The following is a 13,469-nucleotide window of genomic DNA, read 5'->3' on the forward strand; positions in this document are numbered from 1 at the left end:
TTAATATAGATCATTAGTTATGCGCCTGCTGCTGACGTTGATACCAAACCCAGATATTTGCACTGGATTATTTGGCTGAAATCCAAACAACAACAACAACAACAAAAAAAAAATAAACGGTTAAATCAAACTACGTAGCGCTACGTCTGGTTTAGTCTGAGGCGACTACTTCCATGTCACAAGGCCCGGAGCTGCCCTAAAAGCGGTTGTAATCTGAGCGGTAGTTTCCCTGGTTCCTTGGACTTTGGCAGTTTACTTAAATTTCGTTTGATACCATCATATTTCCTATCTCTGTAACGTATTCCTGTTGAGATAACGCATCACACGAGGTAACTTACCCGTGCAGTGTGGCCTACTTTACCCGTCTCGTCCCGTGCTGCAGCACAGATCCCTGCACGTTACCATGCGTTAGGCGTCAGCTCATCGCACATGTGAGTAGTGCAGAATTTGAATTCAGTTTTCCATTTTCCTTTGCATCTTTCCTTTTGACCTTCCAGCTGTTTTGAGAAAAATATCCTAATAGGAACTCTCAGGACGCATTATAATCACATGGCTTACCCTGTCTGCTGGTTTCCACCAAAGTTATGCCTTATTTTCACTGCAGTTGGACAATATATGCATCATCATGCCTTATGACTCATCTTCATAGGAAAAGAGATTGGGAACCACTGATTCAGATACATCTGTAACACAATTTGTCTCTTTTCATCTGCATAAAAGAGACTGACAATTGTGAATTTAGCTTAAACGTCCTGACAGCTGTCGAGAGACCAACGTTCGTCGTGATTTCTAATCACGTTGCGCCACCAGGAGGTATGAAATTTATTTGGTCCTCCGTTTCAAAAAAAAAAAAAAAATAAATCTCATCGGACCCAGCTGTGCCTCGTGTTTGCCGATTCATGCACATAAAGTCGTGTTAGCGCACAGCTCTTGTCCTCTTCTCAGCGCTTGTCACGTCTACAGGCTTTTAGTGACGATTCCCATAAGACTGCAGGAAGTGTTTAAGAACACCAGAGGGCAGTGCAGGGTAAAGTCACAGTTTTATCAACTGGACTTAACTCAGCTCTACAGAGGACGGGGCTACTTTTTTTTTCTCTTTTGCTACAGATTAACCTGGACAAACTCAAATCCTTAGAAACACAAATGCGGTCAAACAATCAGGACACAATACAGGAAGTTTTGATCAGATTTTTTTTCTTAAATCCATAATCCACTCTTTACAGTCACACCATCAATTAAATCCAAGCTTAACCTCAAACAAACACACTTTAGATCTGTTACAATACAACTCTGATAAGCTTTAAAAAGATGGCACGATCACATGGAAGGAGGGGGACGAATGGGAGGGATGAGAGGGTGTTTTTATTATAGACCATTTAACAAAAATAGTTCCTCTGAAGAAGATAGATCTTTTTCGTAGACTTTGAGGATAGAATAAACTTTTGCCTCTGAAAACTCGAGGTCTTTTGCGTGGAGAGTGCTATCTTGAAAGTGTTGCATAGTCGAGGAGACGTAAATGTAGGGTGGTGGGGAGGGGGGGTCTCATTTTAAAATGACACGCGAGGAGTAAAACTTTGCTTAATGCAGAGTGCAGGGTAAAAAATAAAAATACTTTCTACTGAATACTTTCATGGGATTGTTTTGGCTCTGAACCCGCCACTCAGTACAAGCTTTAAAAAGCTCCACCGGCCGCCTTCAAGCTTGTGCACTGGGACGCGAGTGTAAAATCCTGCAAGCATTTTAGTAACACATAGTCAGTATCTGTGCAAATGTAACTCAACAAAACAAAGATCCACAACAATTCTATGTAAAAAAAAACAAAAACAAAAAACAAAAAAAAAAAACAATCTCCCAAGCAGTTTTATAAAGACAGGGGTTCGTGTGTCACTCAGATTGTAGCTTTTAAAAGTGCCGCTCAGTGTCCATTATTTAGAGTGAAATAACAAAATATCCTCTTGGCAGGCAAACAAAGAACCAGCTTAGCTTAAAAATACTGTCTCTCTAGCTTATTAAAGCTCTAATCCTAAAACCTGAAGAGCTCCGATCGTGAACCCTCTCCGTTGCTCTTCGTCCGCGCGCGCTTGGAGATCTTTAGCGATTGTGTTTCTAAGAGCGGGCCCCTCAGAGGAGCCCTTGTCCTGCGGTGGCTGAATGTGTTTATGCTGCTCATTCTGCATCGGTCGGACGAAAGCTGGAAACGTTTCTAGTCGCGAAACAAGAAGGGAAATTCCCGTCTCTGCTTATAAAGTGTCTCGAGATACTGTGCCAAGCGTTTTTTTTTTGTTGTTTTTGTTTTGTTTTGTTTTTTTTTTAAACCAGACATTAAAACAAATGAAGAAAGGGGTACACCGTTTGAGCCACACCCAGTCTTTGCTGCTGGTTCCGACTTTTACGAGCTCCAGCCAGGGAGCACAACAACTGCACTTCCCTTCTTTCTTTTTTCACCTCACATACATTCACTTGTCCTAGATCCCGTGTACTCATCAGCAGCTGTCCATCCACTTGTTAGGAACACGTAAGAGTTTGTACTTCTTCAGAGCCCAAATTCTCATCCCTGGTCGGCCTCCTTTTTCCTTCTCAGTAGCATCGGCAGACCTCTGCTTTGCCTCGAGTCTTTGTCCAATAAAAGAAAGATCCACGACGCCGGCCTGGGTCACCGGAACTCATAGATGGCTGCGCTGTGCTCGGGAACATGGGTGAGGTTTAAAGACTGGTACCTGTGATGTGATGACAGAGCATACATTAGCATCCGTGTACACTGGAAGTGAAGAAATACACTTGGACAAGATGCAACCAAACACAATGACGTGTAATACACGGCTGTATTCAATAGGTGGCAGGTGCGCTTAGTGCTTAAACTGTGCTGTGAGGTCTCAGTGTTCAGCTAACTGTTAGCTTCTTATTTATTCTCCATGGTTTGGTGTTTAGTTTCACTCCTGCATCACCTGCTCAGCATGAGCCTTTTTTTAGGTGTTAGTGAACATTTCCTGGAGCTGCCGCTCCAATCAAAAAGAAGCTTAATGTGGTTATCGGCGTTAGCAGAGTTTCAGCAGCGGCCGCTTCAACAGCGAGAAAAGGAATTAGCGTGTTTGTAGTAAGTCAGACGCAGTATGCCAAGTATACCCTGAAATGTCAACGCAGCTGGTGACACTGTGCAGTACACAAGCCATTGTGTCCTTTTCTGGCTTTTTCTGGCTGCTCTGACCCACAATCCTTTGAGCAGAGAAACATTTGTCAGATGACCGAGCCTCTGAGAGGACGCGCACGAGACAAAGCTCAGTAAAAACAAAGATGGCGACAGATTAGCGTCCGGTTTTGCGCGCCGTTCTACCTCTTGGCTTGAAAACGTAGCGCCAAGCATGAGTGCCAAATGTGAGCAGGAAGGTCAAAGATCAAGGTGCAACGTTGTGATGAAGTAGCATGTTCCAATAGCATGCGCGCTGTATGTCGTTTCTAAGTGCGGATGCAGTGCGTACTTTGCATAAATCGCTGTGCAGTACGATGTAAAAACATTCACAGGCCTCAGCACGACTGAACTCCACAACAGTGCAATAAAACCCACCTACTCATGAAAGATTGATCTGAGAAGCATGTAGAGGAATATGTTCCTATACATCAAGGCTTTTAAGCTACTTCTGAACAAGCATCACCACAACATACGTTCTTTATAAGTCCCACTTTCAGCTTTGGGAGAATGCATATTTTTCCAGATGATATAAAGGTTTTATTTGTTTTACTACTTGATTTCTTCTTTTTTTTTTTTAGTATTTATTTTGGATTTAAACCCAAGTGCAAATATTCACAGGAGAACAATGCAGGAGTTTAATCCAGCATAAATCTTTCCTACGAAGCAAAGCTTCACATTTACTGATCATTACCCTTAGACCGTAACCACATAACTGCACGATGTTACTGTAAATAGGATATCATGCTGCGGTTTGTCACATTAAAAACATTCAACTAGAAATAAGGAGACGGAGACTTCAGAATGGAAGATTCCAGTTTGCTTGGGAATAAATCCAAATATGAATATGCACTGGACGGGATCCTTGATAACCTCAACACCACCCTGCTTCAAGAACACTGCGCTCTAAATGTTTCTCCAGGAAGGACTAATCATCGGTGATATTTGGTTTCCATTAAAACTCTGAAAAATGTGAGAACAGGCCAATGAACTCGTTTGCACGTACCCTTCCAACAGAACTGTGGACGAGTTTGTCAAAAACAAACCCAAAGTGTTGTTTTTTTAAATGTTTTGAAAGTCAACAGTTAATTTTGCTGGAGGAACTATGCGTTTAGTAATGTTGTCACTCAAAAAATACCACTTATACGTTGGCTGTAACGTTGCCCACTTCTGAAAATTGGCATAAAGTAAATCTGCGGCTGGAGAAAGCAGCAGATATCTTTTCCAAGTACTTGGTCAGAGGAGGAAAAATAAACCGAAATGAAAATGCGCTGGAAGGCAAACACAGGGTTTTCGCGTCGACCGTTAAACCATTATGTGCAGGGGGAAAAATGAAAAATGAAACCACGGAAGATGGAAAACAAAAAGGCCTTGATTTGTTATAAGTTAGACATTTAAACTTAGAGCTGTTTGTAATAGCCACATCGGTCGACTAGCTGTGAGTGAAATTCCCACGGAAAAATTAAGAACTGAAGCCAACTAGACAGAGGTTGTAGAAAACTAGAAACTGTGTTAACACCATGGTTATCCTGCTGGTCTGGGATATGATATAATTAATAATTAATATCTCTAAAATGGATGTGACAGTTAATTCGTGTTGTTACCATTCAGAGCTCCTGTGGTAGTAGTAGCCCTCAATAGTTGCTGTGGATTTCTGGAAACAGATGTAATAGAATCCAGCAAAGGAAGCGCCGCTGATGTCTTTGATTGTATGGTCAGGAACCAGGAACTGCTCCTGACGGCGAGAAACGACAGCAGCTGCAGTTCACAGAGTTCAGGAGTGACCCACGACGACACATGGTCAAGCTCGACTCAGACGGCGTCTTACCTTCCACCTCATGAATATGTAGTCGGAGTTCTTCAGATCCTCGTAGTCGAAATCATCAGAGTTGAATGTCTTGGCGTACTGGTAGAAGGCCTGGAACTTGCCCTGGACACAAACGTCTAACGGTAAACCTCACTGCTGCGGGGCACGTTCGTAGATCGTGAACGGACGGGGTTTCACCTTACCCAGTGCTTACGGTCCACGTCCTCGTCCGCGTCCCATTTTCGGGTGAGAAATGGCCGCTTCCTGCTAATGATCTCTCCAGCGAAGAATGTGGTCAGAGTTGGATATTCCTGTAAGGGGCAACCAAAACCAAAAGAATCCACAGTGTCATCTCACTTACATGATGTTTGGTCTTTAATAAGCGTTTAAAGCACTCACTGGGGCTCTGACAGTAGGAAAGCAGACGCTCTGATATTCCTGGTTTATTGTTCGCCATTACATTCATATTGTGAGAATATTATTATAATAATATTATAATGTTGAAAGCTATGAAGTGTTATTTAGTACAGTAAATGCAGAGTCTATGCTGTAACAGGCAAAATCCCTCAAAATATTTATACTTCCACATCCTTCTGTAATTACATCGTGAAAACTTTAGCCGCTGACTCGGGAGCTATGTTTTTTAATCTGGTTCAACATTCGATAATGGTGGAGGATGTAGCTTGTGGTGATGTTAAACTGGATTGAAATAAACACAAAAGACATTCTGTTATTTATCTTAGCTCACTGACTAGAATGGTGTAAAAATAATAGAAAAATGTGTCGGTACAACACAATAGTGCAGAACTGTTATACCTAATAAACTGGCAAGTGACTTTATGCATTGTGTTTATCGTCAGCAACCACGTAAACAATTTCCACCTTTAAAAGCATCAAGAATCATCTTAAAACACCTCCTACATGGTTAATATTGTATGGTTGTTTCGTATATGGGGCCATAAAAATGTATTTACACCATTGTGGCAAGTGCAAAAAATAATACTATTAATTTAACAGCAGGCATCTATGATTTGGAAATGTGACAATATGTGCAAGTTTTATTCAGACAAACTCTTTGATGCAAACCAGAAAGAGAGACTGGAGCCTGCACCGTCTATTCTAACAGAGATGTTTTAACTATTCAAGCATGTGGTGTTGTGATGAGTTTCTTAGGCATCAGAAAAAAAATGTTTATTACATGTCTTTTACCGGGTAAGGAAAGATGTCTAAATCACGAGAGATGAACTGAGGAAAGTATCTACAAGAGGCACAGATTTCAAAGTGCCGTTTGTCTAATACTGGCAGCCACATCACATTCAGTCCAAGAGCAACAACAAGTCCACAAGAACCCCAACACTTCATCACACATCGTCTGCAGGCAACTCCACGACTGCTGATGACAAACTCTGCGCTTCGACACTCAGACTGTACTTATTAGGAAAACATCCTTTGCTGTCCATAAATAACATTTGAGCAAACTGTCAGTGAGCAATACAGACAAGACCAGACCAGGCCTATTGGAATACAGTGCTCTGGACAGACAGAAACAAAAACAGAGATGATTGGCCAGAGTAACAGCAGACATGCTTGGTGCCAAAGACAACTTCTTGAGAGAAGAACCTCATACCAGCTGTGAAGCATGGTGGAAGTGTTACGTTTCCTTAGGGACTACAGTGCTTGCAGCTATTGATTTAGCCACAAAATCTGCACCACATCCTAGCATGCTGAAACTTTCAGCAGCACAACGATCAAAAGCAAACATCAAACCCAACAAGACATCTTTTAAAAGGAAGAAATGGAGGTTTATGGCTCAGCCCAGTTTGGAATTTAATTGAAATGTTGTGTTGTTTGTTTGTTTTTTTAAATGGTCAGCAGGTGCATGAAAACCGGAGGAATTTTGGTTTGACAAAACGGTCAAACATTTCAGCAAGCATCAAGAGTCAGAGACCTGTGGACAATTGTGCAGAACATGTGGGTGAGGTCGTTTCACCTAAAGGGGGCAACACTGAGGCCAGTGGGTTTCCCACAGTTTCATCTGTTGATATTTCTTTAATAAAGCATCAAAAAATGCTATTTATTTCTTGCGGTGTTGTACTAAGTACATCCCCTTTATCTGCAAGCGCCGTACCAAAGAGGGTCAAAAGTTTGCTTGTCCAGAAATTAAAAAAAGAACAGAACTGAACAAAATATAAAAAAAAAAGGTCAGCTCTTTCCATGGGAAGGAAATGTCACATGGCTGTAGCAGTAGCCAGATACGGTTTGAATTATTAATGTGGGGAATCACTCCTCTCACCTCTGTCAGCCCTTTTATCTTCAGGTAGCCACACAAGTAGGAATCCTCCATGGTGACATGCTTTAAAAAGAAAAGAGATTGCTAGATTAGACTTCATGCCAATATGTGCTAGACACTTCTGTTTTCCAGTTAAGTGGGGTTCCTGTTATTTGGTATTATGAAGCAAATGCTACGTATGTCCCACGGCCGTGCATGTGCGTCTTATGCAAATGCTTTCAGTTAAAACAATGTATTAATCTCTTAAACAGCATTTCGTGGGGTTAAATTAGTTTAGTAACAGAAAACAAACAGTCTCCCTGTAGTTTAAATCAGCTGTCTGCATACAGTCGTAGGCACCGCTACATCCACAGCTAGCTAGGCGAGTTACTCCGGGACAGGCCAGGACTGATTTTCAGCTGTCAATCATCTCACCGCCCGTTTGACAGATCACCAAATGCCCCTGACATATCGACTCAATGATGAAACAATCAGCACTACAACCTCACCTGCAACACTACCTCCACGTCGTACGAGTTCCCTTTGCTTTTCTGGTGGCCTCTGAACTTGGAGCCGCTGTACAGGAGCGAGGTGACAACGCCGGGCTGCTGTGTGTTTATCGGCGGCGGCGGGATAAGTGAGGCCGAGGACGCGAAGGCCGCGGCGGGGGAGTCGCTGAGGTATCCAGCGGGGACAGGCATGGCTCCCGCTTCGCTGGCTGGGCGCCGACCGCGGTCAATGGCCGTCTGAACGAGGGGCTCTGTCTGCGTCTACGAAGAGGCGGAGGAGGGCTGAAGAGCTCCACCAACATTCAAATTCCACTTAATTCCGCAACAGTTCAATTTCCCAGCCACCAAGCTCCCAGAGAACTAAGTGGACTTCGACGCAACGCCGTAACCACCAGTATCTGCCGCTCTCATTGGTCAACTGATTCGAACCTAGCAAAGAATTTCAAATTCTATTGGTTCAGGATGCGGAAGGTATTAGGCGAACATTTGGGTGTAGTTTTTTCCCGGTTGTGTAAGGGTGTGTAGATTGACCTATAAAACTACATTTCCCAAAAAACTGAAAGCATTTACGACGCTGTCAAGCAACGAAGGTCACGCGTGCTTTTGAACGTAGGTGCTGCTAGGATAGAGCTAAGAAATGTAATGCAGTAAATAGAAACAAATAGTTGCGACTTTTCTAAATATTAGTGTCGTACAAACACGAACCGATGCTAAAGGGAAAACTCACTCGTGTAACGTTATATCTTGTTAGGTGAAGAACTGTCAGAAACAGGTAGCGTAGCAAGTCGGCTTTATTTACAGTTAGCTTAAAAGCCTCACATCTTCACAATATTTCCATTATGTTTAGGAGTATCATTAGACTCCAGAGTCAGTTTGGAAATCTCCTTTCTCTCAATAAAGTGTGCCCAAGAAATCGGCACGTCAAATGTACTTTGAAATACTCCACAGCCACAGCAGGTAAGAAAAATTATAACAGTAGGTTAAACCTCTGTATTCTGCACACTGATACACTGATGTGTTGTTCTGTTGTTTGCCAGAGAGAAAGAAATTTTATCAGGATGTCAGCATATCCCAAGGCGAAGGTACGTGTCTAGTTTAATTAGTAATAAAGATAACTATATTATTTCCATATGTTTGAGGACATAGCCACTATCAGATGTTTTACATTAGTTCCTACTTAGGTCTACACTACGGAATTATTTCATTTCATTGTGTTTATAAAGCTATTTCTTCCATTCTGCATACAGTCAATCTTCAAACTAGTGACTATATATAAATGCATATATATTACATTTTTTAAAAATGTTTTAACAGGTGGTTTATATGAGATAAACCTTGACCAAAGGAAACTCAAAACTCCAGGAGGGAAGCTCTTCACAGTGCCAAATGAAGCCCTGGCCATTGCCGTGGCAACAGAGTGGGATGCTCAAAGGGAAACACTCAAGTTCTACACTATGCACCTGGTAGGACCTTTGAGCATGGCATTAGATTGAGTTTACAGTAGAGTTTCTAATGCAGGGTTGGTAGCACCTGCTTCTCTCTTGGGGAAAAGACCTGCAAATGCAATGTATTCAATGAAACATTATTGAAGCATCCTGTGACTACATTTCTCTAACAACAATAGGTGCTTCAGGAGTTTTGTTAACGGGAGTACCTGTCATCCTTGTGGTCAGGCAGCATTTAGGATTGCTTCCGACTGCACCGATCAGCCACAGGCAGCCAATGCTCACCGATACACATGGGGAGAAAAGTCTGACCTTTGTTGTTTGATTCAACACATTCGCTATCGTAGCTTAAGGCAGAGTAAGGCAGCCAGCAATATAGGATTTATTTGATAATTTATTTACAAGATGATAGGAAGACATTTGCGGCCAATCATAAGTCTATTATGAAATTGAGTTACATGGCTTGTAATGAGATAATGACATTCACTGGTTGGTGCTTTTAATGTTGTGGCAGATCTGTGGCTTTCAGACTATGCTATATTTATGTGACAGTGGACATAACTCCCCTTGCTCAGCAAGTATTAGTGGTCACATCTTAAGCAAAGACTAAAATTAACAGTGACGTTCTGAAATGACTAGAAGTGTTACATGCAACACCAAAAGAGTGCTTACACTGGTGCAAATTTCCAGTAATAATGTCTCTAAAAAGTACTTCTCAGAAAACATATTGCTACCACAGTGTTCTTAGCCTCTACTGAAGGCCATTTAACTAAAAGTTGACTGACAGACAAACTGACAGGACTAGTAATGTTGGTGAACTCTTCCTGCAGACCACACTGTGCAACACAGCTCTGGATAATCCCACCCACCGTAACAAGGAGCAAATGATCAACGCTGCTCTAAAGTTTCTGGAGACTGACACCATCTGGTACAGCCACTTATTTACTTTTAGTGCTATTAATAAACATGTTCTTACGTTCTTGTATAGCAATATCTAATTTCTATCAACACAGTATATTTAACACATGCAGAAGAGAGATCAACACAATAACAGATGCATGAATGTGGAATATCACAGTTTATTAGTAGTGTTTATATTTTGTGTAGTTACAGAGTAGAGGAGCCTGAGGGCTTGGTTGAGCTGCAGAAGAATGAGTGGGATCCTGTGCTGCACTGGATTGAAAACAGGTGAGAATGTCCTTAGCTTTTATCATTAGTTTAGTGTTGAAGTTAAAGCGGTAAATGAAGATTCCTAATAAGCACTTTTCTCAATGTTCATCTCCAATCTTAGATATAATGTCACTATTGGCTCCTCATCCAATATTATGGGTCCAGAGATTCCAGAGGCGACCAAAGACATCTTTCGGCAACACCTCAACTCTTATAACTTCTGGTCCCTGACAGGTTAGTCATCCCTAACCGACCTAAGACAAGCTAAGCTCCTTTATTGTGTTTGCATGTGTCTGGTAAAAACAGGCAGCAGGGGAGGCTGCTCCCCTCCCAGAAAAAGTCCAGTCTCCTCTGACTGGTCAACTACAAAAGCCTGAGCAGACACAGTCCATGCACGTTCGAGCCAAGTGCTCTCAGAGCTGGCGGTGAAGGAGAGAATCAGGAGGGAGGGACAAATGCTATTAAGAGAACATATAAAACAATGTTTTTGACATTATTAGGCCAGATACTGGAGAACATGTGGCATATAGTATAAGACATACAGTACACACACCCCATGCATTTGTGAAATATTGCGTTAAGAATCACTCTCAGGTCTTCAAGTGCAATGTCTTTTAGTACAGTCACAGACAAAACAGCCATTAAAAACTTGATTCCATAAAAATACATAAGGAATTTTGAGTGTTGGGTCATTGTGGTTAGGGATGCACCGATCTGCCTTTTTCACCACCGATACCGATATCTGAGGTTTAGTATCGGCCGATACCGATACCGAAAAATAACGCAGAATTATGGTAATAAACGATAAGTTTCATTGTGTGGAAAAGACTGTGATCATTCTTTTGTGCAAGGCAACATCAGGCTTGACTTAAACATTTCTTTCCTGTTTAGAAAACAAACAAACAAATAAACAGACATAAATGTACTGAATTACTTATTTATTTAATAATTGTGCACCAATAAAACAATCTTAACCATAAAAATTTAACAAGTGTAACTGGTTCAGTCAGTGCAATTAGGGATTCAAAATCCAACGTAAAACAAAATAAATATTAAATAATTAATAAAGGAGCTGAAATTGAGAAAAAAACAATAGCTTCACTAACTTGGTTGGTAGACTTTCAAAATAAATAGCAATCAGCTCTAGTTTAGTGCAAATGGGAATTAAACTTCCATAACCAATATGGATCGACTCATTGTCACCGATACCCAATCTAGAATTTTCTTCGATATCGGTACGAATACCGATACAAAATGTCTTGTGGGGAACGTGCCAGCCAGGATTAGAGCTCTACTGCGTGCTAATGTTAACTGATGTTGTGATGATTTATTTATTTTTTGCTCAGTTTTCAACGGATTCTCTGTTATTTATTGACTTTGATACAGACAATGTTGAGAACACATTGAAACTGTCAAGAATTTAGTTTTGTTAGTTCTTCTTGTAAACGGTAAACAAAATAAATCTAAGTTGCATTTGTTCGTTTAATGCAGCCACACGTTTTGAAACACAATTAAAGATTTTTCCACATATATTTCATGACATTATTTGAGATTGTGTAAAATTTTAAAGGTGTCCAAAGTGTCCAAAATTTTACTTGAAAAGTAACTTAATAAAATAAAATATGAGCCAGTATCTAGTAATGTGCTGCTGACATCCTATGGCACATGGTATTGATGTAATATTTGCAGTGAATAATTGTAATAGGCTGTAATGGTTTACATGCAGAGTCTTACATTAGTGTGGTTGCTTTTGTTCAGGGCTGGAGTATGTGATCACCCAGCTGAAGTCTGTTGTGCTGTCCCTGGGGATGATTGACAGACATCTCAGTGTGGAACAGGCTGTGCTGCTCTCCAGGCTGGAGGAGGAATACCAGGTACTGACTGCCAGAGAGCGACCCATATTTATATCCCAGCATGGAAGGCACTTCTTTGCTTCTTCACTGTGTTAAAAGCATGTTTTTAACCATCATAGCCCTGTGTCACTGCCAGAACCTCAAAAAGTCATTTGCTCAAGAGAAACAGCACCCTCTTCTGTTTTCACACTGCCCCCCCCCTTTAACTTCACTTGGCAGTGTAGAGGCTGACTTTGCTTTTCTGAGCCCTGGTTTTTGTTGTTTGCTTTGCAGGAAGTCTATAAATATCTGATCTTGCAGTTCGTTCGGCTGCTCCTGCAGACAGTTTCTGTTCATCTAACGTGTCGTCCCTCCTTCTCAGATTCGGACCTGGGGAAACGTGGAGTGGGCCCATGATTATGACATGTATGAGCTGAGGGCGCGGACTGCTGCTGGGACACTTTTCGTTCATCTCTCATCCGAGAGTTCGACTGTCAAACGCAAGCTTCTGCAGGACTGAGACGCACAAGGGACATCAAAGAGTCCAAAAATAACGCTTCCAAAAAAGCCACCCCGGCCGCCTCAGTCGTAAAAATCTTTGTATTGCTACAAACACCACGTATCCTGTTCGTTGTATTTAGCGCTGACAGCTGCTCTGTGACAGTGATCTGCTAAAGAGTCATCACCCGCCACCAAAACACACTGGCTGCCTGTCCTGCAGTGTTTACATGTGGCAGCTGCCAAGTGTGACACTCCTCAGAGTTTCCAGACGGTTCTCGGTCTTCTGTGACATTTTGGACAGTGCCGCATGGCTTCAAAAGAACAGTGAATGATGTTGTTGTCTGCGCGGCGGTGGAATGTTAATTCCATTTTTTTGTTGCCAGTAACATCTAAATACTGTGTGTGGTGTTTGGTGTCGGGACACTGCACACGGAAAATATTCACTTGCATTAAGTGACACATTCTGCGTGCTGAATATTTTCATGTAATTGAGACTGTGATCATACATGTTGTTTGTATTATGTTTGTTTTTTTTTTTCTTTTGGTAACGAAGAATTAGACTTAGGGTTTAGCAGAAAGCGTTATCTCATCTGCACATAGCAGACTCTGGAAAAAGTTTAGCAGAGTAGTGGACTGTCTTCATCCATTGGTTATTTACATGCACAGAGCTGATAATTGTGTTGGTTTTGCAGTAGTTACATGCACCAAGATGATGAAATAAAATACAGATTTTAACAAGAATGCGTCAGCAA

The 13,469-nt window shown here is 41.6% G+C and overlaps 2 protein-coding genes across 2 annotated transcripts; one reads left to right on the forward strand and one right to left on the reverse strand.

Moving 5' to 3' along the window:
* Window positions 1–1,197: 1,197 nt before the first annotated feature.
* Window positions 1,198–8,175, reverse strand: LOC125022211 (glucose-induced degradation protein 4 homolog). The gene is made up of 6 exons (XM_047608646.1): window positions 7,770–8,175; window positions 7,285–7,344; window positions 5,195–5,302; window positions 5,013–5,114; window positions 4,789–4,919; window positions 1,198–2,717 (listed from the first exon to the last, which is right to left on the reverse strand). The coding sequence occupies exons 1-6, from the start codon at window positions 7,959–7,961 to the stop codon at window positions 2,654–2,656; spliced, it is 657 nt and encodes a 218-aa protein (XP_047464602.1). The 5' UTR covers window positions 7,962–8,175; the 3' UTR covers window positions 1,198–2,653.
* Window positions 8,176–8,372: 197 nt separating this feature from the next.
* atpaf2 (ATP synthase mitochondrial F1 complex assembly factor 2) lies at window positions 8,373–13,458 on the forward strand. The gene is made up of 8 exons (XM_047608645.1): window positions 8,373–8,726; window positions 8,807–8,851; window positions 9,084–9,232; window positions 10,045–10,142; window positions 10,322–10,402; window positions 10,506–10,618; window positions 12,143–12,258; window positions 12,599–13,458. Exons 1-8 carry the CDS (start codon window positions 8,609–8,611, stop codon window positions 12,734–12,736), a joined length of 858 nt encoding a protein of 285 aa, XP_047464601.1. The 5' UTR covers window positions 8,373–8,608; the 3' UTR covers window positions 12,737–13,458.
* The last annotated feature ends 11 nt before the right edge of the window (window positions 13,459–13,469 follow it).

The sequence above is a fragment of the Mugil cephalus genome, chromosome 16 (genome assembly GCF_022458985.1).
Source record: "Mugil cephalus isolate CIBA_MC_2020 chromosome 16, CIBA_Mcephalus_1.1, whole genome shotgun sequence".
NCBI lineage: Eukaryota > Metazoa > Chordata > Actinopteri > Mugiliformes > Mugilidae > Mugil > Mugil cephalus.